This window comes from Bufo gargarizans, chromosome 9 (assembly GCF_014858855.1).
Source record: "Bufo gargarizans isolate SCDJY-AF-19 chromosome 9, ASM1485885v1, whole genome shotgun sequence".
Classification (NCBI taxonomy): domain Eukaryota; kingdom Metazoa; phylum Chordata; class Amphibia; order Anura; family Bufonidae; genus Bufo; species Bufo gargarizans.
Genome location: NC_058088.1, coordinates 45,434,162 through 45,457,998, shown reverse-complemented (window position 1 = coordinate 45,457,998; position 23,837 = coordinate 45,434,162). Strand labels below are relative to the sequence as shown.

At 44.0% G+C, this 23,837-nt stretch overlaps 1 protein-coding gene across 1 annotated transcript; it reads right to left on the bottom strand.

Annotated features, from left to right (window-relative positions):
- Positions 1 to 1,115: 1,115 nt before the first annotated feature.
- On the bottom strand, positions 1,116 to 12,519 carry LOC122919773. The gene is made up of 7 exons (XM_044268958.1): positions 12,450 to 12,519; positions 10,710 to 10,815; positions 8,613 to 8,807; positions 6,804 to 6,897; positions 5,280 to 5,368; positions 3,150 to 3,285; positions 1,116 to 1,281 (listed from the first exon to the last, which is right to left on the bottom strand). Exons 1-7 carry the CDS (start codon positions 12,517 to 12,519, stop codon positions 1,147 to 1,149), a joined length of 825 nt encoding a protein of 274 aa, XP_044124893.1. The 3' UTR covers positions 1,116 to 1,146.
- Positions 12,520 to 23,837: the final 11,318 nt, after the last annotated feature.

Genomic DNA, 23,837 nt, shown 5'->3' with positions numbered 1-23,837 from the left:
AGTGCCGGCGATGTGCGGTCTGCAAAATGCGGAACACACATGGCCGATGTCCGTGTTTTGCGGATCCGCAAAACGCACGCGGACGTGTGAATGGACCCTTAGGCTGTATTACACATGAAGATTTTTTGGCAGATGATCGCTAACAAGCGTTGGTATGAATACTCGTTAGCGATGATGATCTGGCAGTGTAATGCTGCCGCCGATTGCCCAAGGAACAAGGAAATGCTTGTTCATTGGGCAATTGGGATTTTTAAGCGCTTGCCGGCAGCAGATCATGGTATCTAATTACAGTGTGCCGCCAGTAAACCACTCTACTATATGGGGACAAGCGATGTCATAATGATCACCCCTCCCCATACTGAGGAGGAGATCGCTGCATGTAATTACAGCAGTCTCCTCCACTAGCGAGCTGGCAATTGCTGGGAAGGACACAATCGGCCTGTGTAATAAAGGCTTTATTGGATAAAATCCTTGTGACCTGAAACGATGTGTCTGCCGAGGTCAGCTCGGGATTCAGATTTATTGCGGATCTGGGAATTGGCCGCTCCGGAATGATAACAGATAAACAGGATATATACAGTGACCCTAATAGATAGCATGTGCCGGCTACATTCCACCAGGGGGGGGCAGTATAAAGCTGGAGGTTTTCAGATAAGCAGGTGAAGTTCAGGAGCAGAGAAATGTCTTCCTGATCGAATCTCTGACTGCTTTCGCTGAAACGGACTCCGCTGTCAGATGATATTAAATGGGTTTTCCGGGATGTTCATACTGATGACCTGTCCTCTGGACATTGGGGTCCGACACCTGGGACCCGCACCCATCAGCTCCTGTGAGCGCGGCGGCCTTCTCGCTGCTCTTCCTAGGCCAGTGATGTCACGTTCATCAGTCACGTGGCCTGGGAGCAGCTAAGACCCAGTGAACCCGAAGTCCGTCTCTTATCAGCAAAACAAGCGACGCTACAACACCAGCCGCACACGCACCACCATACATACAGTTTTATTAGAATACAGACGATTGTCGGGTATAACGAGCGCGGAGGTGATTTACACATGTTCTGCCATGACAGACCCAGGACAGTAAAATGCTTGCAGGCGGCGGCCATATTAACTGAAAGTATCCAGAAAATTCTGGCGATTATCGTGGGTCCTAATAGTCGTAGCCGCTTCTCACTTGTGGACGCCCAAAACTATAAGGCCTGTTGGTCCAGCCGGCGTTTGGGCTGGACAGCTCTGGTCCTTTGTCTTGGTAATCGGCAGGAGGGATCATGGCCCCTGAGAACCTCTGGAAATGAAGTGAGAGAAGACAGATGAGGTAACCTAATCAGCACCAATCGCAATGGTGAGTAGAAAAGCGTACAGCTGCTCAGGTACGTCGGAGGGCCATCGGCCGACAGCTATTTCTTCAGACCCTGCACTACATCTTCTCAGGTACGTCGGAGGTCCCTTGGCCAACAGCTATTTCTTCAGACCCTGCACTACATCTGCTCAGGTACGTCAGAGGGCCATCGGCCGACAGCTATTTCTTCAGACCCTCCACTACATCTTCTAAGGTACGTCGGAGGGCCATCGGCCGACAGCTATATCTTCAGACCCTGCACTACATCTGCTCAGGTACGTCGGAGGTCCCTTGGCCAACAGCTATTTCTTCAGACCCTGCACTACATCTTCTCAGGTACGTCGGAGGGCCATCGGCCGACAGCTATTTCTTCAGACCCTCCACTACATCTGCTCAGGTACGTCGGAGGGCCATCGGCCGACAGCTATTTCTTCAGACCCTCCACTACATCTGCTCAGGTACGTCAGAGGGCCATCGGCCGACAGCTATATCTTCAGACCCTCCACTACATCTTCTCAGGTACGTCAGAGGGCCATCGGCCGACAGCTATTTCTTCAGACCCTGCACTACATCTTCTCAGGTACGTCGGAGGGCCATCGGCAGACAGCTATTTCTTCAGACCCTCCACTACATCTGCTCAGGTACATGAGAGGGCCATCGGCCGACAGCTATATCTTCAGACCCTCCACTACATCTTCTCAGGTACGTCAGAGGGCCATCGGCCGACAGCTATTTCTTCAGACCCTGCACTACATCTTCTCAGGTACGTCGGAGGGCCATCGGCCGACAGCTATTTCTTCAGACCCTCCACTACATCTGCTCAGGTACATGAGAGGGCCATCGGCCGACAGCTATTTCTTCAGACCCTGCACTACATCTGCTAAGGTACGTCAGAGGGCCATCGGCCGACAGCTATTTCTTCAGACCCTCCACTACATCTGCTCAGGTACGTCGGAGGGCCATCGGCCGACAGCTATTTCTTCAGACCCTGCACTACATCTGCTCAGGTACATGAGAGGTCCATTGGCCGACAGCTATTTCTTCAGACCCTGCACTACATCTGCTCAGGTACGTCAGAGGGCCATCGGCAGACAGCTATTTCTTCAGACCCTCCACTACATCTTCTCAGGTGCGTCGGAGGGCCATTGGCCGACAGCTATTTCTTCAGACCCTCCACTACATCTGCTCGGGTACGTCGGAGGGCCATCGGCCGACAGCTATATCTTCAGACCCTGCACTACATCTGCTCAGGTACGTCAGAGGGCCATCGGCCGACAGCTATTTCTTCAGACCCTCCACTACATCTGTTCAGGTACGTCGGAGGGCCATCGGCCGACAGCTATATCTTCAGACCCTGCACTACATCTGCTCAGGTACGTCAGAGGGCCATCGGCCGACAGCTATTTCTTCAGACCCTCCACTACATCTGTTCAGGTACGTCGGAGGGCCATCGGCCGACAGCTATTTCTTCAGACCCTCCACTACATCTGTTCAGGTACGTCGGAGGGCCATCGGCCGACAGCTATTTCTTCAGACCCTCCACTACATCTGCTCAGGAACGTCGGAGGTACATTGGCCGACAGCTATTTCTTCAGACCCTCCACTACATTTTCTCAGGTACGTCGGAGGGCCATCGGCCGACAGCTATTTCTTCAGACCCTCCACTACATCTGCTCAGGTACGTCGGAGAGCTGCCAGCCAACAGCTATTTCTCCCAACCCCCCTACATCTGCACCCTTGGGGAAGCGCATGCATGCAAGTAAGTTTTCCCATTATACCATCTATAGGAGTCACCACCTGAAGCTGACACTTACAGAATATTGCTGCTGTCCCCGTGGCTCGTAGCTCGGGTAGTCCTGCTCAGGGACTCTTTGGTCGTTGTACTGAGGTTGCTGCCTTCCATCAATGTAACTGGAGGATTGGTCAGCTGGCGCCATATCTGAGTAATACCTGCAAAACAAAAGATGTTGTTACTCCACACTGACCGCAGTAACCGCGCACTGCGAAAACAACAGCATATGGAAAAAATATCTCTCAATATTTTATTCCATTTTATAGGATTTATACATCAGAGTTTATATAAATCTGGCTGAAATTATACCCCGGCCACCACACAGGTGTCCCCGACTCCTGAATAGTTAATATTTCTAACCATGTATTTAATCATTTCAGAAGTCGGCAAATTTGTACTCAATGTGCACATATATTACAGTACTGATCCTATAGTATACTCCAGAGCTGCATTTACAGTTCTGCAGGTTGGAAACAGACAGCAAATGTGTAAATAAACCTGTCCTAAGAGTTCAGCTGAGTTCCCAGATAGTATCTCCTAATTCAGATTAATGTACAATACACAGTAACTCCATAGCAGAATAGTGAGTGCAGCTCTGGGGTATAATAAAGGATCTCAGGATCAGTACAGGATAAATAATGTATGTACACGGTGACTGCACCAGCAGAATAGTGAGTGCAGCTCTGGAGTATAATACAGGATGTAACTCAGGATCAGTACAGGATAAGTAATGTATGTACACAGTGACTGCACCAGCAGAATAGTGAGTGCAGCTCTGGAGTATAATACAGGATGTAACTCAGGATCAGTACAGGATAAGTAATGTCTGTACACGGTGACTGCACCAGCAGAAAAGTGAGTGCAGCTCTGGAGTATAATACAGGATGTAACTCAGGATCAGTACAGGATAAGTAATGTATGTACACAGTGACTGCACCAGCAGAATAGTGAGTGCAGCTCTGGAGTATAATGCAGGATGTAACTCAGGATCAGTACAGGATAAGTAATGTATGTACACAGTGACTGCACCAGCAGAATAGTGAGTGCAGCTCTGGAGTATAACACAGGATGTGACTCAGGATCAGGAACAGTACAGGATAGGTAATGTATGTACACAGTGACTGCACCAGCAGAATAGTGAGTGCAGCTCTAAAGTATAATACAGGATGTAACTCAGGATCAGTACAGGATAAGTAATGTATGTACACAGCGACTGCACCAGCAGAATAGTGAGTGCAGCTCTGGAGTATAATACAGAATGTAACTCAGGATCAGTACAGGATAAGTAATGTATGTACACAGCGACTGCACCAGCAGAATAGTGAGTGCAGCTCTGGAGTATAATACAGGATGTAACTGAGGATCAGTACAGGCTAAGTAATGTCTGTACACAGTGACTCCACCAGCAGAATAGTGAGTGCAGCTCTGGAGTATAATACAGGATGTAACTCAGGATCAGTACAGGATAAGTAATGTATGTACACAGTGACTGCACCAGCAGAATAGTGAGTGCAGCTCTGGAGTATAATACAGGATGTAACTCAGGATCAGTACAGGATAAGTAATGTATGTACACAGTGACTGCACCAGCAGAATAGTGAGTGCAGCTCTGGAGTATAATACAGGATGTAACTCAGGATCAGTACAGGATAAGTAATGTATGTACACAGTGACTGCACCAGCAGAATAGTGAGTGCAGCTCTGGAGTATAATACAGGATGTAACTCAGGATCAGTACAGGATAAGTAATGTATGTACACAGTGACTGCACCAGCAGAATAGTGAGTGCAGCTCTGGAGTATAATACAGGATGTAACTCAGGATCAGTACAGGATAAGTAATGTATGTACACAGTGACTGCACCAGCAGAATAGTGAGCGCAGCTCTGGAGTATAATACAGGATGTAACTCAGGATCAGTACAGGATAAGTAATGTATGTACACAGTGACTGCACCAGCAGAATAGTGAGTGCAGCTCTGGAGTATAATACAGGATGTAACTCAGGATCAGTACAGGATAAGTAATGTATGTACACAGTGACTGCACCAGCAGAATAGTGAGTGCAGCTCTGGAGTATAATATAGGTAAAGACAGTACAGGATATTTCATCTTCACAATCTCTTCTCAGACAGGACGCACTCTCATACTCACTTTAGCCCATAAGGTTTTGGGGCTTTGGCTGCGGGGGCGTTCCACTGTGAGGTTTCTGCTTTTGGTTGCGATTTTGTAAGGAAATCACCCTAAGAAAGAGATCAGGATGCAGAGTTTACACTTGTAGCAGATGATGTCAGTGCGGTGTCAGATGGTGCACCCTCAGTATGTCACTGAACCCCACATCCTATGACATCACTGGGTGCTCCACCTCTTGTGAGGTAAGCAGCTATTGATGATGTCACAGTAGCACAGACATCCTGTGGACCTATGGCGGGGAATAGTCACGCACATACACTCACCTAAAGAATTATTAGGAACACCATACTAATACGGTGTTGGACCCCCTTTTGCCTTCAGAACTGCCTTAATTCTACGTGGCATTGATTCCACAAGGTGCTGATAGCATTCTTTAGAAATGTTGGCCCATATTGATAGGATGGCATCTTGCAGTTGATGGAGATTTGAGGGATGCACATCCAGGGCACGAAGCTCCCGTTCCACCACATCCCAAAGATGCTCTATTGGGTTGAGATCTGGTGACTGTGGGGCCATTTTAGTCCAGTGAACTCATTGTCATGTTCAAGAAACCAATGTGAAATGATTGGAGCTTTGTGACATGGTGCATTATCCTGCTGGAAGTAGCCATCAGAGGATGGGTACATGGTGGTCATGAAGGGATGGACATGGTCAGAAACAATGCTCAGGTAGCCCGTGGCATTTAAACGATGGCCAATTAGCACTAAGGGGCCTAAAGTGTGCCCAGAAAACACCCCCCACACCATTACACCACCACCACCAGCCTGCACAGTGGTAACAAGGCATGATGGATACATGTTCTCATTCTGTTTACGCCAAATTCGGACTCTACCATTTGAATGTCTCAACAGAAATCGAGACTCAACATTTTTCCAGTCTTCAACAGTCCAATTTTGGTGGAGCTCGTGCAAATTGTAGCCTCTTTTTCCTATTTGTAGTGGAGATGAGTGGTACCCGGTGGGGTCTTCTGCTGTTGTAGCCCACCTTTCTTTCCCATTCTGACCTTCAGTTTGGAGTTCAGGAGATTGTCTTGACCAGGACCACAACCCTACATGCATCGAAGCCACTGCCATGTGATTGGTGGACTAGATAATCGCATTAATGAGAAATAGAACAGGTGTTCCTAATAATTCTTTAGGTGAGTGTGTATATGTGATACGATTGGACGAATATCTCTGGAACGAGAGACCGCAGCCTCTGATGTTACATAAACCAGATGTACAGGACATGGAGGGGATTCTCCACCACAACCACAGCGTCCGGGGCGTGAAGAGCCGGGCGATGTCTCCAGCGGTTTTTATTCTGTGGTTCTGATCCACAGCAAAGTGTGAATCCGGAATAAAGGCAGAATTTCTACTAATGACTGATCCACAGGTTTTACGGTTGAGCTGTGGAGGTCTGACCGCTGTGAGACAGTATCATAATGTGAACGCGCACGTAGCACAGCGCCAATGTCAGAGGGGCTCATTCTAAACATCTCATTACCAGTGACTGTTCCGTGTACTGATTGCCGGGACTCGCCTCAGGGATGAATGCCTGGTTCTGGTGCGTGATAATCGCCTCTCGCTCTGACTTCCTCCTAAAAATGAAATTTATAAATATCTAATATTAACTGTCTGTATATCCTGTCTGAGAGGTAGTCACAGCCCCGCCCCCTGCTGATGACATCACTGATATAATGACATGTGATCAGACATGAGGTCACACCCCTTATACTACAGGAACATCTATTACTGCTGACAACCTGCCTGTATATCCTGTCTGAGGGGTGTCACAGCCCCGCCCCCTGCTGATGACATCACTGATATAATGACATGTGATCAGACATGAGATCACACCTTATACTACAGGAACATCTATTACTGCTGACAACCTGCCTGTATATCCTGTCTGAGAGGTAGTCACAGCCCCGCCCCCTGCTGATGACATCACTGATATAATGACATGTGATCAGACATGAGATCACACACCTTATACTACAGGAACATCTATTACTGCTGACAACCTGTCTGTTTATCCTGTCTGAGAGGTAGTCACAGCCCCGCCCCCTGCTGATGACATCACTGATATAATGACATGTGATCAGACATGAGATCCACACACCTTATACTACAGGAACATCTATTACTGCTGACAACCTGCCTGTATATCCTGTCTGAGAGGTTGTCACAGCCCCGCCCCCTGCTGATGACATCACTGATATAATGACATGTGATCAGACATGAGATCACACCTTATACTACAGGAACATCTATTACTGCTAACAACCTGCCTGTATATCCTGTCTGAGAGGTAGTCACAGCCCCGCCTCCTGCTGATGACATCACTGATATAATGACATGTGATCAGACATGAGATCCACACCTTATACTACAGGAACATCTATTACTGCTGACAACCTGCCTGTATATCCTGTCTGAGAGGTAGTCACAGCCCCGCCCCCTGCTGATGACATCACTGATATAATGACATGTGATCAGACATGAGATCCACACCTTATACTACAGGAACATCTATTACTGCTGACAACCTGCCTGTATATCCTGTCTGAGAGGTAGTCACAGCCCCGCCTCCTGCTGATGACATCACTGATATAATGACATGTGATCAGACATGAGATCACACCTTATACTACAGGAACATCTATCACTGCTGACAACCTGCCTGTATATCCTGTCTGAGGGGTAGTCACAGCCCCGCCCCCTGCTGATGACATCACTGATATAATGACATGTGATCAGACATGAGATCACACACCTTATACTACAGGAACATCTATTACTGCTGACAACCTGCCTGTGTATCCTGTCTGAGAGGTTGTCACAGCTCCGCCCCCTGCTGATGACATCACTGATATAATGACATGTGATCAGACATGAGATCACACCTTATACTACAGGAACATCTATTACTGCTAACAACCTGCCTGTATATCCTGTCTGAGGGGTAGTCACAGCCCCGCCCCCTGCTGATGACATCACTGATATAATGACATGTGATCAGACATGAGATCACACCTTATACTACAGGAACATCTATTACTGCTGACAACCTGCCTGTATATCCTGTCTGAGAGGTAGTCACAGCCCCGCCCCCTGCTGATGACATCACTGATATAATGACATGTGATCAGACATGAGATCCACACCTTATACTACAGGAACATCTATTACTGCTGACAACCTGCCTGTATATCCTGTCTGAGAGGTAGTCACAGCCCCGCCCCCTGCTGATGACATCACTGATATAATGACATGTGATCAGTGACGATATTTGGGTATTCCTCTCACTTACTTTGGCTCTTTCACCTTCTTGCTCTTTGGTTTTGTCTTGCAGAAGTGGATGAGCTGCGCTGTGACGGCGACAACAAAGGCCAGCGCCGCGGCAGGGAACACGGCGATGACAATCATGTCCAGGGTGCTCCACAGATGGTCGCACTTTTCACCCAAGTACCAGTAATTTCCATTTGGGCCTGTGTAGAACGGGCAGCTGGAGGGCGACATATCAGGTTATGAGCCCTTTACTACACATGACAGTCCAATATAAATGGTCAGCAAGCAGAGATCTTGAAACTTAGGCTACTTTCACATAAGCGCTTTTTGCTGGATCCGGCAGGGTTCAGCAAAAAACGCTTCCGTTACCATAATACAAACGCATACATCCGACATGAACGGATCCGGTTGTAATATGTCTTCTATAGCCATGACGGATCCGTTTTCTATTGTGTCAGAGAAAACGGATCCGTCCTCGTTGACTTACGTTGTGTGCCAGGTCGGATCCGTTTTCTGCTCCGCACCACATCGTGGATAGAAAACAGCTGCTTGCAGGATTATTCCGTCCGCGATGGGGACGCAACTAAACACAATGCATTTTGGTGCACTCCGTTTCGTTCAGTTCAGTTTTGTCCCCATTGACAATGAATGCGGACAAATCGGAAGCGTTTTCTTCCTATGACGTTAATTGAAATTGAAAACGCTAATGGGAAAGTCGCCTTAAAGTAAATTAGAAAACTTGGGTACGCTGTGTGATGGCATCTGAAATTCACAGCTGGTATTGTTTGCTTTATGGCTAAAATGAGAGAAATTAGTTTTTTTTTTATATCATATATCTATTGCACATATTTTGGCAGTTCTCAGGATGCAGGCTGCAGTGTAAAGAATGGAGGTTCTGGTTGCCATGGTGAAGTGCTGTGTGTATGTTTACATGTAAACACAATGTATCTTATCTGCCATTCACATGATACACAGGGAGATAACAGCAGGTGCACAGGAATATAAAACCAGAGACATCCTGAATAAAAACCCTCCATTCTTTATACTGCTGCCTGCATCCAACAACTCGAAAACAACGAGAAAGAAGGTTTAAAGACAATGTGGCCTCTTTTCTTATTTGATGAATAAAATACGTTATATATATATGTTTAGGACATCTTTACTGGAAGTGGGGCCCCTGCTCGTGTCACCCCCTGAAAGACCCCGCCTCATCCATGGGGAGAATACCAGTAACTGGTCACTCTGGGCTGCCCATTAAACCCTTAAGGACCAGGCCAATTTTTAATTTTATTTGTTTTCTTAATTGATATCTTTATTGGGTTTTTTTAATTTATTTTTCCATTCACAGCCGCACAAGAGCCGCACCATAAAGGTGCCAATTCAGTGACCATGTCTTGTATGGAGAAATGGGAAAAAAATTATTTGTGGGGTTAAATAAAAAAGAAAAACTTCCACCCGGGTTTTAGGGTCTTGTTTTCTACAGCATTTATGTGAGGGAAAAAACTGTCACGGCGCCCTCTTTCGGTGGGTCAGTGCGATTACGGCGATTCGTTTTTATTATCTTTAAAAAAAAAGAAAACCTTTGAAAAACAATCTTCTTAGCCTCACCGTAGTCTGACCTCCATCTTGAGTAAGGCTTGTAATTTTTTGGGTACAATTTTTGGGTGCATACAGCAGTTTATTTTATTTTTTTAGAATGTGACCAAAAATGGCAAATTGCTCATTTTTATTTTATTTTTCATTAAATTGTAAAATGGATTAGAATTTTTAATATTTTTGTATTTTTATATTTATAAAAAATGTTTATTTTATTTTAACTTTAATCCCCTTAGAGGACTTGAACATGTGATTGCTGATACCATAGGCTGCAGTAGTATATTAGCACAGTATATGGGATGTTTAACTGGCTCTCTATTAAGCCCCCTCTCTCTCTGTTGACCATGGCATCTGAGGGGTTAAATGACCAGGATTGTAGTCACTTCCGATCGCAGTCATGTCAGCCGGTGTCACCTGTATTACACAGCCGTCACCCGCCAGGCACGGAGCGGGATCAGCTGGTGAGCATGCTCCATACCTTCCCAGCACACAGTAATATTACGGATGTATTTGTGAGCATCACCTGCAGAACGGACGGCCGCTTTTACAGCTACAGTCAATGTCTCTGGGGCAGAAGTCGCCTTTGTCTCCAGCGCAGCGGCCAAAATCCTCCACGCCCTCACAGCTGGCTGCAACGGGAGAAGAGACGTCGTCAGTGTCAGGGATCGGCAGGCGTCGCCTCCTCCATCGTGCGGGATTCCGGACACTTCCTGATAAATCCAGGAACGTCGGAGGCTTCTGATAGCGCTCGGGTTTATGGTCAAAGAATAAACGGTTGCGTTAAAAAAGAGGGAGAAGAATGCACACAGACGTGTTCTACGCCTCATGGGGGAACCTGGTCCAGGCAGTAAAGGCATGCCGGCGCTCACGTAATCTCGCATTACTGTATCCATTATTGTCAGATCAGCATCAAACTGTGACGCGTTTCGGCTCTAACAAGAGCCTTTTTCAGCATGCTTAATGCCGATCTGACAATAAATTGATACATTATTGCGAGATTAAGTGAGCGCCGCTCTTCCGTAGACCCCAGCACCGCATAAAATGTAAACCGGAGAACCGACTATTTCTAAAATGTATCGAAACCTGAATTTCTCCATTAGACAACTCACTTCCAGAAGCTGCATCAAGATCTCTGCTTACTGTCACTTAGTGGGACCAGGCTTGCTGACATCCAGGGACTGAGAACCCTTAGAGCTCATGCAAACGACCGCAAACGTTTTGCGGTCTGCAAATCACGGATCCGCAAAAAACAGATCCGGGCCGAACTAATGCTGCCCTTTTTTTTTCACACTCCTCTAGAAATGTCCTATCCTTGTCCGCAAAGTGGAGAACAATAGGACAGGTGCTATCTTTTTTGCAAGGCCGCGGAACGGACTTACGGATGAGGATAGTACAGAAATGAATGGCTCCACCTCTGAACCGCAGAAAAAATGGGAAGCGGATGCGGACAGAAACCACAGTAGTGTCCGTGAGCCCTTACAGATTTAATACTTCTCACAGACAAACGTTTCGTTACAATGTGTCAGAGCAGGTAAAGCTAAACTGTGGATCTGGGATAGAAATGTAAGGAAACAAAATTCTCCATCCGCCGGGATCAAGGGGATTTCAATTTATTTTAACCCAGAATTTATTCAGGGTGAGGCCGTAGTTGGCTCACCCAGAATTGTCTACATTGGATACAAATATAACAAACTCTCAGCTCTCAGACTTTTGGGTGTAATCAAGAATTCTTCAATTCACTGACAGTAAGCAAAGATCTTAAAAACAATAAGAAAATGATGCACAATGCCTATTAAAAAGTTATAAATCTTTCCATTTCACATTGCTGAGGCTTCGTGCACAAAAAACTGTGATAACCAGGCGTGAATCATTGCCTGATCGAAGGTCCAGCGTCTGCCACATGACCAGAGCGAAGAGAGCGATCGACATCTCGTATTTTGCCTGTCTCTACAGATGGAGGTTTATGGGAACATCCATCAGCAGTGGGCCCCCCCATACAGTCATCCCCCCATACAGTCACCCCCCCATAAAGTCACCCCCCCATACAGTCACCCCCCCATACAGTCACCCCCCCCCATACAGTCACCCCCCCATACAGTCACCCCCCAATACAGTCACCACCCCATTAAGTCACCCCCCCATACAGTCACCTTCCCCATACAGTCCCCCCCACACAGTCACCTTCCCCATACAGTCACCTTCCCCATACAGTCACCCTCCCATAAATCCAACAAATCCAAACTATAACAATAAAGACTCTTACGTTCTCCAACCGCCACCGACACCAAGAAACACAGGAGGGCAGAAGCCAGACTGAGACTCCAAGAAGTCATCATGGAAGACAAACTGCAGAAAATATGAGACGACGACTTCTGAGGAAGAATTTATGTTTAGTGCAAATTACTGATTAACTGCAGCCGATAACATCAGTAAGAACAATCTCTGCAATTGTGGAAGCGAACTGCTTATTCAGCTCTGATTCCCATTTACAGTTCAGGTGTAATTATAATAATCTACAAACAATATTGAGTCACAGTGTACAAACCTCACTTATCCTGTATTATACTCCAGAGCTGCACTCACTATTCTGCTGGTGCAGTCACAGTGTACATACATTACTTATCCTGTACTGATCCTGAGTTACATCCTGTATTATACTCCAGAGCTGCACTCACTATTCTGCTGGTGGAGTCACTGTGTACATACATTACTTATCCTGTACTGATCCTGAGTTACATCATGTATTATACTCCAGAGCTGCGCTCACTATTCTGCTGGTGCAGTCACTGTGTACATACATTACTTATCCTGTACTGATCCTGAGTTACATCCTGTATTATACTCCAGAGCTGCACTCACTATTCTGCTGGTGCAGTCACTGTGTACATACATTACTTATCCTGTACTGATCCTGAGTTACATCCTGTATTATACTCCAGAGCTGCACTCACTATTCTGCTGGTGCAGTCACTGTGTACATACATTACTTATCCTGTACTGATCCTGAGGTACATCCTGTATTATACTCCAGAGCTGCACTCACTATTCTGCTGGTGGAGTCACTGTGTACACACATTACTTATCCTGTACTGATCCTGAGTTACATCCTGTATTATACTCCAGAGCTGCACTCACTATTCTGCTGGTGCAGTCACTGTGTACACACATTACTTATCCTGTACTGATCCTGAGTTACATCCTGTATTATACTCCAGAGCTGCACTCACTATTCTGCTGGTGCAGTCACTGTGTACATACATTACTTATCCTGCACTGATCCTGAGTTACATCCTGTATTATACTCCAGAGCTGCACTCCCTATTCTGCTGGTGCAGTCACTGTGTACATACATTACTTATCCTGTACTGATCCTGAGTTACATCCTGTATTATACTCCAGAGCTGCACTCACTATTCTGCTGGTGCAGTCACTGTGTACATACATTACTTATCCTGTACTGATCCTGAGTTACATCCTGTATTATACTCCAGAGCTGCACTCACTATTGTAAGATGATTACAGTCTAGGTTCTGTATATCTTCTATGCTGCAGATTTTCTTTCACTTACATGTTTTTCCTGAAGCCATGGATTTAGAGATCAGTGTATATTCCCTTTGTAGCTGTTTTCTCTGCTGCTTTCTGTTACTCTTTCTCCTGTCTTGTTTCTCTATCTCACTCTACCTCTCTCTCTCTTTTGTCTCTCTTTCTGTTTCTCTCTTGCCTTCTGTTGCTCTCTCTCTCTCTCTCTTCTATCTCTCTCCTGCCTTCTCTTTCTCTCACTCCCTCCCTTGTCTTGCCTCTCTCTTGTCTTCTGTCTCTCTCTTGCCTTGTCTCTCTTTCTGTCTCTCTCTGGTCTTCTGTCTCTCTCTTTCTCTCTCCTGTCTTATCTCTCTTGTCTTCTGTCTCTCTCTCTCTCTCTTGTTTTGCCCCTCTCTCTGTCTCTCTCTCTCCCTCTCTCCCTTTTTCTTTCTCCTGTCTTCTCTCTCTTTCTCTCCTGTCTCATCTCTCTTGTCTTTTGTCTCTCTGCTGTCTTACCTCTCTCTCTGTCTCTCTCTCTCTCTCCTGCCTTGTTTTTCTCTCTCTCTTTCTTTCTCTCTCCTGTCTTGTCTCTCTCTTTCTCTCTCTCTCTCTCTCTTTCTCTCCTGTCTTGTCTCTTTCTCTCTTTCTCTCTCCTGTCTTGACTCTCTCTCTATCTCTATCCTGCCTTTCTCTCTCTCTCCTGTCTTGTCTCTCTCTTTCTCTCTCTCTTTTTCTCTCTCTCTCCTGTCTTGTCTCTCTCTTTCTCTCTCTCTCTCTCTCTCTCCTGTCTTGTCTTTCTCTCTCTCTCTCTCTCTCTCTCTCTGTCTCATTGTGGCAGGCGCAGCACTATGAAGTGCCTTTTGCTCTGTGGCATTAGAAGAATCCTGATATCTCTGACTTTTAGTCTAACCAGACTGTCTATTACTCTGTAATTCCTCTAGCACCGTTCTATGGAAACAGTAGATTTAAAGAGCGCAACAAATGCTTGAAATAACTTCTTTATTAACTTCAACTTTTCTTCATATATAACACTGCCGCCTCCGCAGCAGATAGTCCGCGTACATAACACGTGTTGAAAAGATATCACAAATTGGCGGTATGCATAAGATGGTGGTTCAGCTGTTCAATCTTGTCATTCAACATACAATGGTGGATAGATTTCTCTCTTCAGTATCTGTACTCTCACTTTAGGTTATTTAAGTACTTTATGATCTCTCTGAGAGGTATATCTGAGGTCTAATAGTTCTGCTTGCAGTTAGCTGTGACTATTTGCAGATTGGTTGAGTATGATCTCAATATGCAATATGGAATCTGAATGCTTGCAATTTGTATTTGCAATTGTATGGTTGCAATTGAATTTGATGGAACTGTAAGTAAACAGATATATATATATATATATATAGTTCAGTATACAGTTCTAATCACAATACTAACAATATGAACATTATATAACTGTTTTAAATACCTATTTTGGCCTCTTGTTCCCATAAAACTCAGCTCTCAGTGGGGTGAATGTCTCTTCAGCACCTGTCTCTGGTGAATAATGATTCCAGCAGCTCCTGCTAGGGGAATCCTCAGACAGGCTGCATGTGAGGCTGGCTGTGATTGGTGAAAACTCTTGCTGTGTGAGGCACGCTGTGATTGGTCTAGAGTTCTTCCCAGCAACACAGATTAACACTATGCTTTCTGTTGTTTCTGCTGTGTCACTGAGCCAAATGAATCTTAAAGGCATATTATCTTTTTCTGCTTCTGTGAACACATAGGAACTGTATTAAGGCTATTGGCAGGTCTAGCTGTATACACATATAAACTACACTAGCAACCTAGGACAGGTCTTAGCTGGCCAGCTACACTCTCACCAAAATTACCTATAATTCTATGTTCTTAGTGGTAGGACTTGAACATGAATTTTCCATCAGGTTCTCAACTTCCAAGTGTCTTTTATCACTCTCAAGTAGAACAACTAACTTCTGTATAGGACGTTCCAACTTGAGTGGAGTAGTGAGACGTTTTCCTTTTTTGTCACGTCTCCTATTTGTAACAACACTCTTCTTACTTGTTTGTCTTCATCCTTTTGAACTTCTAGAACTTTGGCCAATTTCCATTGACTTCTAGGTAAATCTTCTTCTTTCACTAACATTATGTCACCAACTTGGACATTTCTTCTGGGTGTTTGCCATTTACTTCTTAGCATCAGATTGGCTAAGTACTCTTTCCTCTATCTATTCTAAAACTGTTCTGATAGATATTGAACTCTTCGCCATCTCCTTTTAGCATATAAATCCTCTATTGGTGAACTTGCCAGGTGGTGGCTGTATGTAGACTTAGGTGAAGTAGATGGTTGGGAGTTAAAGGGTCCAAACTCGTTGGGTCGTTGATGTTATCAACTGTAAGTGGACGACTGTTAACAATAGACATTACTTCATAGAATAGGGTCCTAAGTGAAGCATCATCTATTCTTCCGGTGTTCTTTTTCAACACTGAACTTAACACATTTCTTACAGTTCTGATTTGTCTTTCCTAAACTTCTCCTGTAGGGCTTGCATGAGGACCATTCATATGAAAATCACACTGTTTCTCTAATAAATACTCAGTTACTTTTTCTTTATCGATCTCTTTTAGAGCTTTCTTCAATTCATTCTTTGCTCCGACAAAATTAGATCCTTGGTCAGATCTAAGCTCTCTGACGGTACCTCTAATGGCTATGAAACATCTCAAGGCGTTGATGAATGCGTCAGTTGACATATCCTCTAACATTTCCAGGTGAATTGCTCTGGAGCTCAGACATGTAAATATTAGTCCATATCTCTTGTACTCCTTGCGGTTCTGTTTGGTGATGAATGGGCCAAAACAATCAATTCCGCTATAAAGAAATGGTGGTGATGGGTTTACACGATCTGCAGGTAAATCTGCCATTCTTTGTTCTTCGGTAGGTCTACGTGCCTTTCTGCAGACTACACATTTACTTATTTACTTTGCTATAACTTTGCTTCCTTTCACAATCCAGTAACCGCCTTCTCTCAAACAGCTTTAGGTAAAGCTTCTTCCTTGATGCAAGGATATGTTGTGGTAGTGATCAATAATCAATCTTGTGAAGGTAGAGTTTTTGGGTAGAATTGCTGGATGCTTCACCCTGCTAGATAACAATGCATTTCTCCCTCCCACCTTCAGTATACCATCCTGCAGAACAAGATTAAGCTTGTACAATGGGTGGTTGTTTGGAAGCCTTTTAGGTTCTTGTCTAAGTCTCTTCAACTCTTCACTGTAGAATCTCTGTTGAATGAGTCTTATGACTGTTTCTTCAGCTTTTATTCTTTCTTCTACATTCAATGATTCCTTCTTTCTGATTCCCTTTGCAAAACATTGAATTCGAGCTACTACATTTATGACTGTATTGCATTTTGAACATCTGGCTAGTCTTTCAAGTATGTAATCTTGACACTTGGCAGCAGTGCTCAATGTTTGTTCAACTATTACTTCTGAATCACCCATAGACAATTCTGTATAACCTTTTCTGGGCGTGATTTCCTTTTCATAAAGGAACTCTGGACCGGTTAACCAATTAGAATTTTTCAATTCTGTTACATTCAGGCCTCTTAAAGCATGATCTGCTGGGTTATGCTTTGTGTCACTGTGATGCCAATGTTCAAGATTTGTTATTTTTCTCAACTCTGTTGGCGACAAAGATATGGAATCTTCAATCTTCGTTGTTTATGTATCCTAGGACAACTTGTGAGTCTGTCCAAAAATATTCTTCATCTATTTTCAATTCCAATTCTTTTCTCAGAAACTTGCTTACTGATGCTGAAACTACAGATGCTGTCAGTTCAAGTCTTGGTATTGTCTGAATAATGGTAGGTGCAACTCTGGTCTTACCCATAACCAGGGTACAGTGTATATTTTCTTCTCTTATTACTCTGATGTAGGAGCACTGACCATAACCATAACTACTGGCATCTGAAAAGTGATGAAGTTCTATTTTCTTGTACTTTCCGAAATCATGAGGTACAAAACATCTGGGTATCCATACCTCTCTCAAGTTTTGCAAGTCTCTTATCTAACTCTCCCCCCTTGGCCTCCCAACTTCTGTCTGCATAATTCTTGCAGTATTTCTCTTGCTCTGAGGATTACTGGGGCCAAGAATCCCAATGGATCAAATATAGAAGCCACTGGGGAAAGAATGGTTCGTCTAGTTGCAACTTTCTCTTCAATAGATACTTCAAAGAAGAACTTGTTGTTCTCTACATTCCATCCCAATCCAAGTACGTTCTGAACTGGAAGATGATCATAATTGAGATCTACATTATTCATTGTTGCTGCACGTTCAGAGTCACTGATGGATTCCAGAACCTTTCTGTTGTTTGAGATGAATTTGTGAAGGCGCAGGTTTCCTCTTGCGCATAACTCTTGGCTTTCTTTCACTAGTTTGATTGCAGATTCTGTGGACTACATAAAAGTTTTTCTTCAGAAAATCTGCTGATGGGCAATCCTTTTCATTCTTATTGTCCAGGTACTTCATACCATAATTGGCGCAACCTGGAGACGATGCTGCTCCAAGCAAGTGTACTTTCATTCTGTATTTTGCTGGCTCTGAATCTGTATCTCTGTCCTCCCACCATAGGAACCCCAGGAAGTCTCTATCTTCATTTTTCACATGAAACTGGTGGAACATCTTTTCAACGTCACACATGTCCGCTACAGGATACTTTCTGAATCTACAGAGTACTCCAGGCAGAGTGTTTGTAAGATCTGGTCCTTTTAGTAGATGATCATTCAATGCAACACCATCATACTTTGCTGAGCAATACTACTCTAATCTTCTCTGGTTTCTTTGAGTGGTAGACACCTTGATGTGGGATGTACCACACTTCTCCTTCTTTAGGCTGATTATTAACTTTCTCTGCATGTCCTTCTTCAAGGATGCCTTCCATGAATTTCAAATAATCATTCTTGAGTTTGGGATCTCTTCCCATCCTTTTCTTCAAACATTTCAATCTTGCTAGGGCAAGATTTCTGCTATTTGGCAGACGAGGCGATTCTCTAAAGGGTAAGGGCATTTCAAGATGACCTTGTTGATTCGTACACACTTCTTCTAGAGTGTGTACGAACTTTATGTCTTCTTGGGATACACTCTTTTCTTTAGAACTTATGTCTGTAAATTCGGATTCAAGGAACTTGATTACTTTTGCTGGACTTACAGTTGGTAACTCTTGGACAGATATTAGATGATACAATCCTGTCACCTGTCTTGAGTTTGCAATCTGCTGTTTTCCTCCAACAACACTCCATCCTAGATCAGTTTGAACAGCGTAGGGTTCACCCCTTCCTCCTGTGATTACCTTTAGTGGTACCAAGGCTTTGGGACAATCATAGCCTATTAACAGTCCAACACCAAACTACTTCAGTGGGGACATTTCATGAGATATGACAGATAGGTGCTCCCATTCATTGGTTGTTTCACAGGTAGGTAGGCGATCTCGATCTAGAGGTATATAGTCTTTTGTATAAGCTGGAGGTAGATCTAATGTGCAGTTTGAATGGAGTCCTCTAACTCTTAGTCCTTTGACCCTTTGACTGTTCACTAATGTGTCTCTTCCCGTCATTGTGGTGAGTTTAAGCTTCACTGGTTCTGTAGACACTTGTAATTTCTTGCAGATTTCTTGATCAATGAAGGTGACGTCACTCTGGGCATCCAGTAGCGCATAGGCGTATACCTTCTTGTTCCTCCTTTTAGGATTTATTATGCACACTGGTACAACCATTGATGTGCCGTTGCTTTCTCCTTCCCTCACTCTGCAAGAGAATACCGATACTTTCTTTCCTTCCTCAGTATCTTTAGGTATTGAGGATTTATCCTTCTTTGGACGTTCTTCATGTAGTGGTGTAGGATGGCGTCCTGTACAAACGCTGCATGTGGCCCTTTTCTTACACTCCTTAGTAACATGGCCTTTTCTTAGACATCCGAAACACAGTTGGTTCTCAAGTACAAACCTTTTCTTTTCATCTGGGGGCTTCTCCCTCATTTGTTGGAGTGGTTCTCTCCACAGAACATACACTTAAAGGTAGTCTGAAGATTTGTTGGTTCTGTCTCTGTCCTGATCCCAGTAGTGACTTTGGAATTGCTCTCGTAGGTATCTGGACCTTTAGCTGCTGCATTGGTTGCAAAGCTAGTTGCTCTTGCGAATCTTATATCTCTCGCAGGCCTTTCTTCTAAAGATTTTAAGACGTACGATGATGTTACTGCATTACATGCTATCCATGCTTCCTTATTGACGAACTCAGAAAACTCTTTAAAACTTGGGAAGTCCTTACCTAGATCTAACTGTTCAGTCACATAGCGATTCCATCTAGAAGCCACTTCTTCAGGTAGCTTAGTTAGTATCCTGTGGTTTTCTAGATAATCGTTCAGTACTTCTAGTCCTCGTACATGTGGGATGGCATTGCTGCTGCATGCTTGCAGGAAGTCACCGTACTCTTGGAGTCTGAAGTGCTCTTTAGGACCTATTTTAGGCCAGTTATTCAGTTTCCGTCCGGTCTCTTCGCTCGCTCAGATGATCAGGGCAGTTCGATCGTCACAAAGTAGCAGTTATTAATTAATCCATTGGGTAACAGACACTCCGCACATACCTCCATAAGAAGGACTTATTGCATGGCCATGCTTTAAAGAGAGATTAATTAATAACTGCTACTTTGTGACGATCGAACTGCCCTGATCATCTGAGTGAGCGAAGAGACCGGACGGAAGTCCCGCTTGGAGTATCGCGAGATTGGGCTGGACTGTCACAGCTTGCAAGCCGTGAAGACGGAGCGGCGTTTTCAGCAGACCTCAGAGCGTCCTAAAGGATCTTTACTACATCGTTCACGGCTTCCTCTAGATAGAGGTAAGAAATCAGCCGTGACTAGAATCGGGCTATAAGAATATTTTACCAAACAGCCAAATATTGTGCGTTGCGGTGTACTACACCAGAGACTCGGACCTCTTTTATTTTCCACAGGAATCAAGTACAGCACATTGCGCATTGTTGCGCTGGACTCCAACCAGTGTCCCATATTTAACACTTTATTCACCTTTTTTATGCATTGTCACTATTATATTTATCTTTCATGGTATGTTTCTAAGTTAATTTAACACTGCTTATTTAACACTTTTAGGCACTCATTTATTGTCTTCACCTTGTTTACCAGGACACGGTTGGGCTATTGAATTGAAGCTGTATGAGCCTTCTAGATATTACTGCATTATTACACACGGTCGACCATATTGTTTTAATCATTATTATTGATTTGAATGTATGCTATTTTAATACTATTGCCATTTTAAACAATTTTTAGTCAATAAAATCTGAGTGTTGCCATAGAATTGAGTGCTCGCTTCCGTACTGTGTAATGGACTGAAGTAATGATGCTCAATGATGATCTCAAAACTTGCCTTCCACTCTATGAACTTCAGTACGTCTCCTGAAAATACAGTAGGTTCCGGAACTGGAATTCTAGCTAGGACTGTTCTCTGTGGTCTTGCTGGGACAATGGTTGTAACATTCTCCTGAGCATTGCCATGGCATCTAGGAATAGAATAATCTGGTTCGATTTTCTCACTTAGGTTCTGAATTAGGTGAGTTCTTTCTTTATCTTTTCCGGCAGAGATAGAGGGTAAATTCAAACACCTTTTTCCTAACACTGGACTAGGCCTCTCTTTGTCTTTCTGTGCAGGGATGGAAGGATAATGACTTATTTCCTCACTAAGTGCTGGAGATTTCCTTCCATTCTCCTGGGAGTATGTAGGAAAGTAGGAGTCCTATGACTACTCTGATTCATATCCTATTCGTGTACTCTGAGTCTGGCTTCTATGATCTTAACTTCTTTCTGCCTTTCAAGACTTTTCATCTGTTGGCGCTGTGCCTCAATTTCAGCTTCCATCTGATGGCGTTGTGCCTCGATTTCAGCTTCCATCTGATGGCGTTGTGCCTCGATTTCAGCTTCCATCTGATGGCTTTGTGCATCCTTTTCAGCTTCCTTTTCAGCCATCAGTTGGCGCTGCGCCTCAATGGCAGCTTCCATTTCAATTTCTGCTCTCTTGACAGCAAGTTGTTCAGCTAATTCTTTTCTTTTGGCTGAAGTACTTGAGGACTTTGATATGGGGCTAGCACTTCTGCTAGCAAAGGAAGTCACACTTGAGCTTGTGGTACCTCCTAAGGACCTAGCATAGTCTCTCATAAAAAGCTCATTCATTCTACTTCTTGCTTTAACATCATAGTTTTCTGCAGATGAAAGTTCTCTCATGAGCTTTACCAAATCTTTAGTGACCGCAGTACATGTGTCCATGTTCCATACAATATCCTGGGAAGGTGTCGTAAATGACCGCAGGTTGACATATGCTCTGATTCAGATTCTTCTACCGTCTCTACCATATTACTCAAGTTCCCTTTTATACTTTCTTATTTTAGCTTTTTACGAATGTCTTTAATGTATAATTTCCATTTATCATACATTCTGGCAAACGTTTTTCCTTTCAGTGCTGCTTCTTGCTCCAAATTTTCCAGCATCTTTGGGGTCGCTTTTCTGGCAAGTGATGAACGTTGTTTGAGGCAAGACTAACGCTATATCAGACTCTTCTACCTTAGACAGGTTCCCTTGCTCTTCCCCCTCTACTCTATCTATCTTTGTATCATCTAACAGTGGCATGGTAATACTAGGTTCAGACATTTTACTTTAAATGCAGTACTGACAATCAATACGAATTTTAAGAGTCCTTTCACTTTAAATGCAATACTGACAAATGCAGAAATAAATGACTGTCACTTCAAATACAACAGCGATAAATGCAGGCAATAAATGACTTTCACTTTAAATGCTTTAGAGTCCGTGTACTACAAACTGTCCTTTGTTTTTATTTAAAGTCTCTTATTTCTGAACACCAAAAATTTCTCTTTATGCCAAAGCCTATATGCAATGATAAGTAATAAAAGGAAAGCTCTTATTCTGAAGAGCAGGAACAAATGTCAATCTTAAAGGAGACGTGTCCTTGATGTGATGCAATGCTCTGAGCTGACTTGCGATGCTCTGCGCTGAGTTGCAATGCTCTGTGCAGACTTGCAATGCTTTGTGATGACTTGCGATGATCTGTGATGACTTGCGATGATCTGTGATGACTTGCGATGCGCTGGCTTAGATACGCTGCTGCAGGCTTTGGGCCTAGTGGCGGGAAACTAGCTGACTGCAGTACGTCGTCTCTCCGTGGATAGCGGTGCAGGCACTCTAGCTCTGGACTTTGGCCTCCCACCATGCGACTCTTTCTCTCTCTAGGGATTGCAGGAGGGTTAGCGCTCTTTCTCTGACTATTTTGCCTTTGACGTTCTGCCACTTTAAGAGTCGGCTGCAGTTTGACTAATGCACACGTTCTATGGCCTCTATGGTAGCTCTGCTGAGATGTCTTTGCTTGCTCACTCAGGGAACAGTTGCTGCGCGGCGGTATATGCTGGCGCTCCGCTGCTTTAATGTGATCTTTACTGTGCAAGTTGAGGAGCGCTATCACTTCGCCCTCTGAGGGTAATAGCTCCACTGTGGCAGGTGCAGCACTATGAAGTGCCTTTTGCACTGTGTCATTAGAAGAATTTTGGTATCTCTGACTTTTAGTCTGTCTATTACTCTGTAATTCCTCTAGCGCCGTTCTATGGAAACAGTAGGTTTAAAGAGCGCAACAAATGCTTGAAATAACTTCTTTATTGACTTCAACTTTTCTTCATATATATAACACTGCCGCCTCCGCAGCAGATAGTCCATGTACATAAACATAAAATGGTGGATATATTTCTCTCTTGAGTATCTGTACTCTCACTTTAAGTTATTTAAGCACTTTATGATCTCTCTGAGAGGTATATCTGAGGTCTAACTAATAGTTCTGCTTGCAGTTAGCAAGAATTTGGAAAGCAATATGGAATCTGAATGCTTGCAATTTGTAGCTTGCAATATGTATTTGCAATTGTATGGTTGCAATTGAATTTGGTGGAACTGTAAGTAAACACATATATATCTAGTTCAGTATACAGTTCTAAACACAATGCTAACAATATGAACATTATATAACTGTTTTTAAATACCTATTTTGGCCTCTTAGTGGAGTGAATGTCTCTTC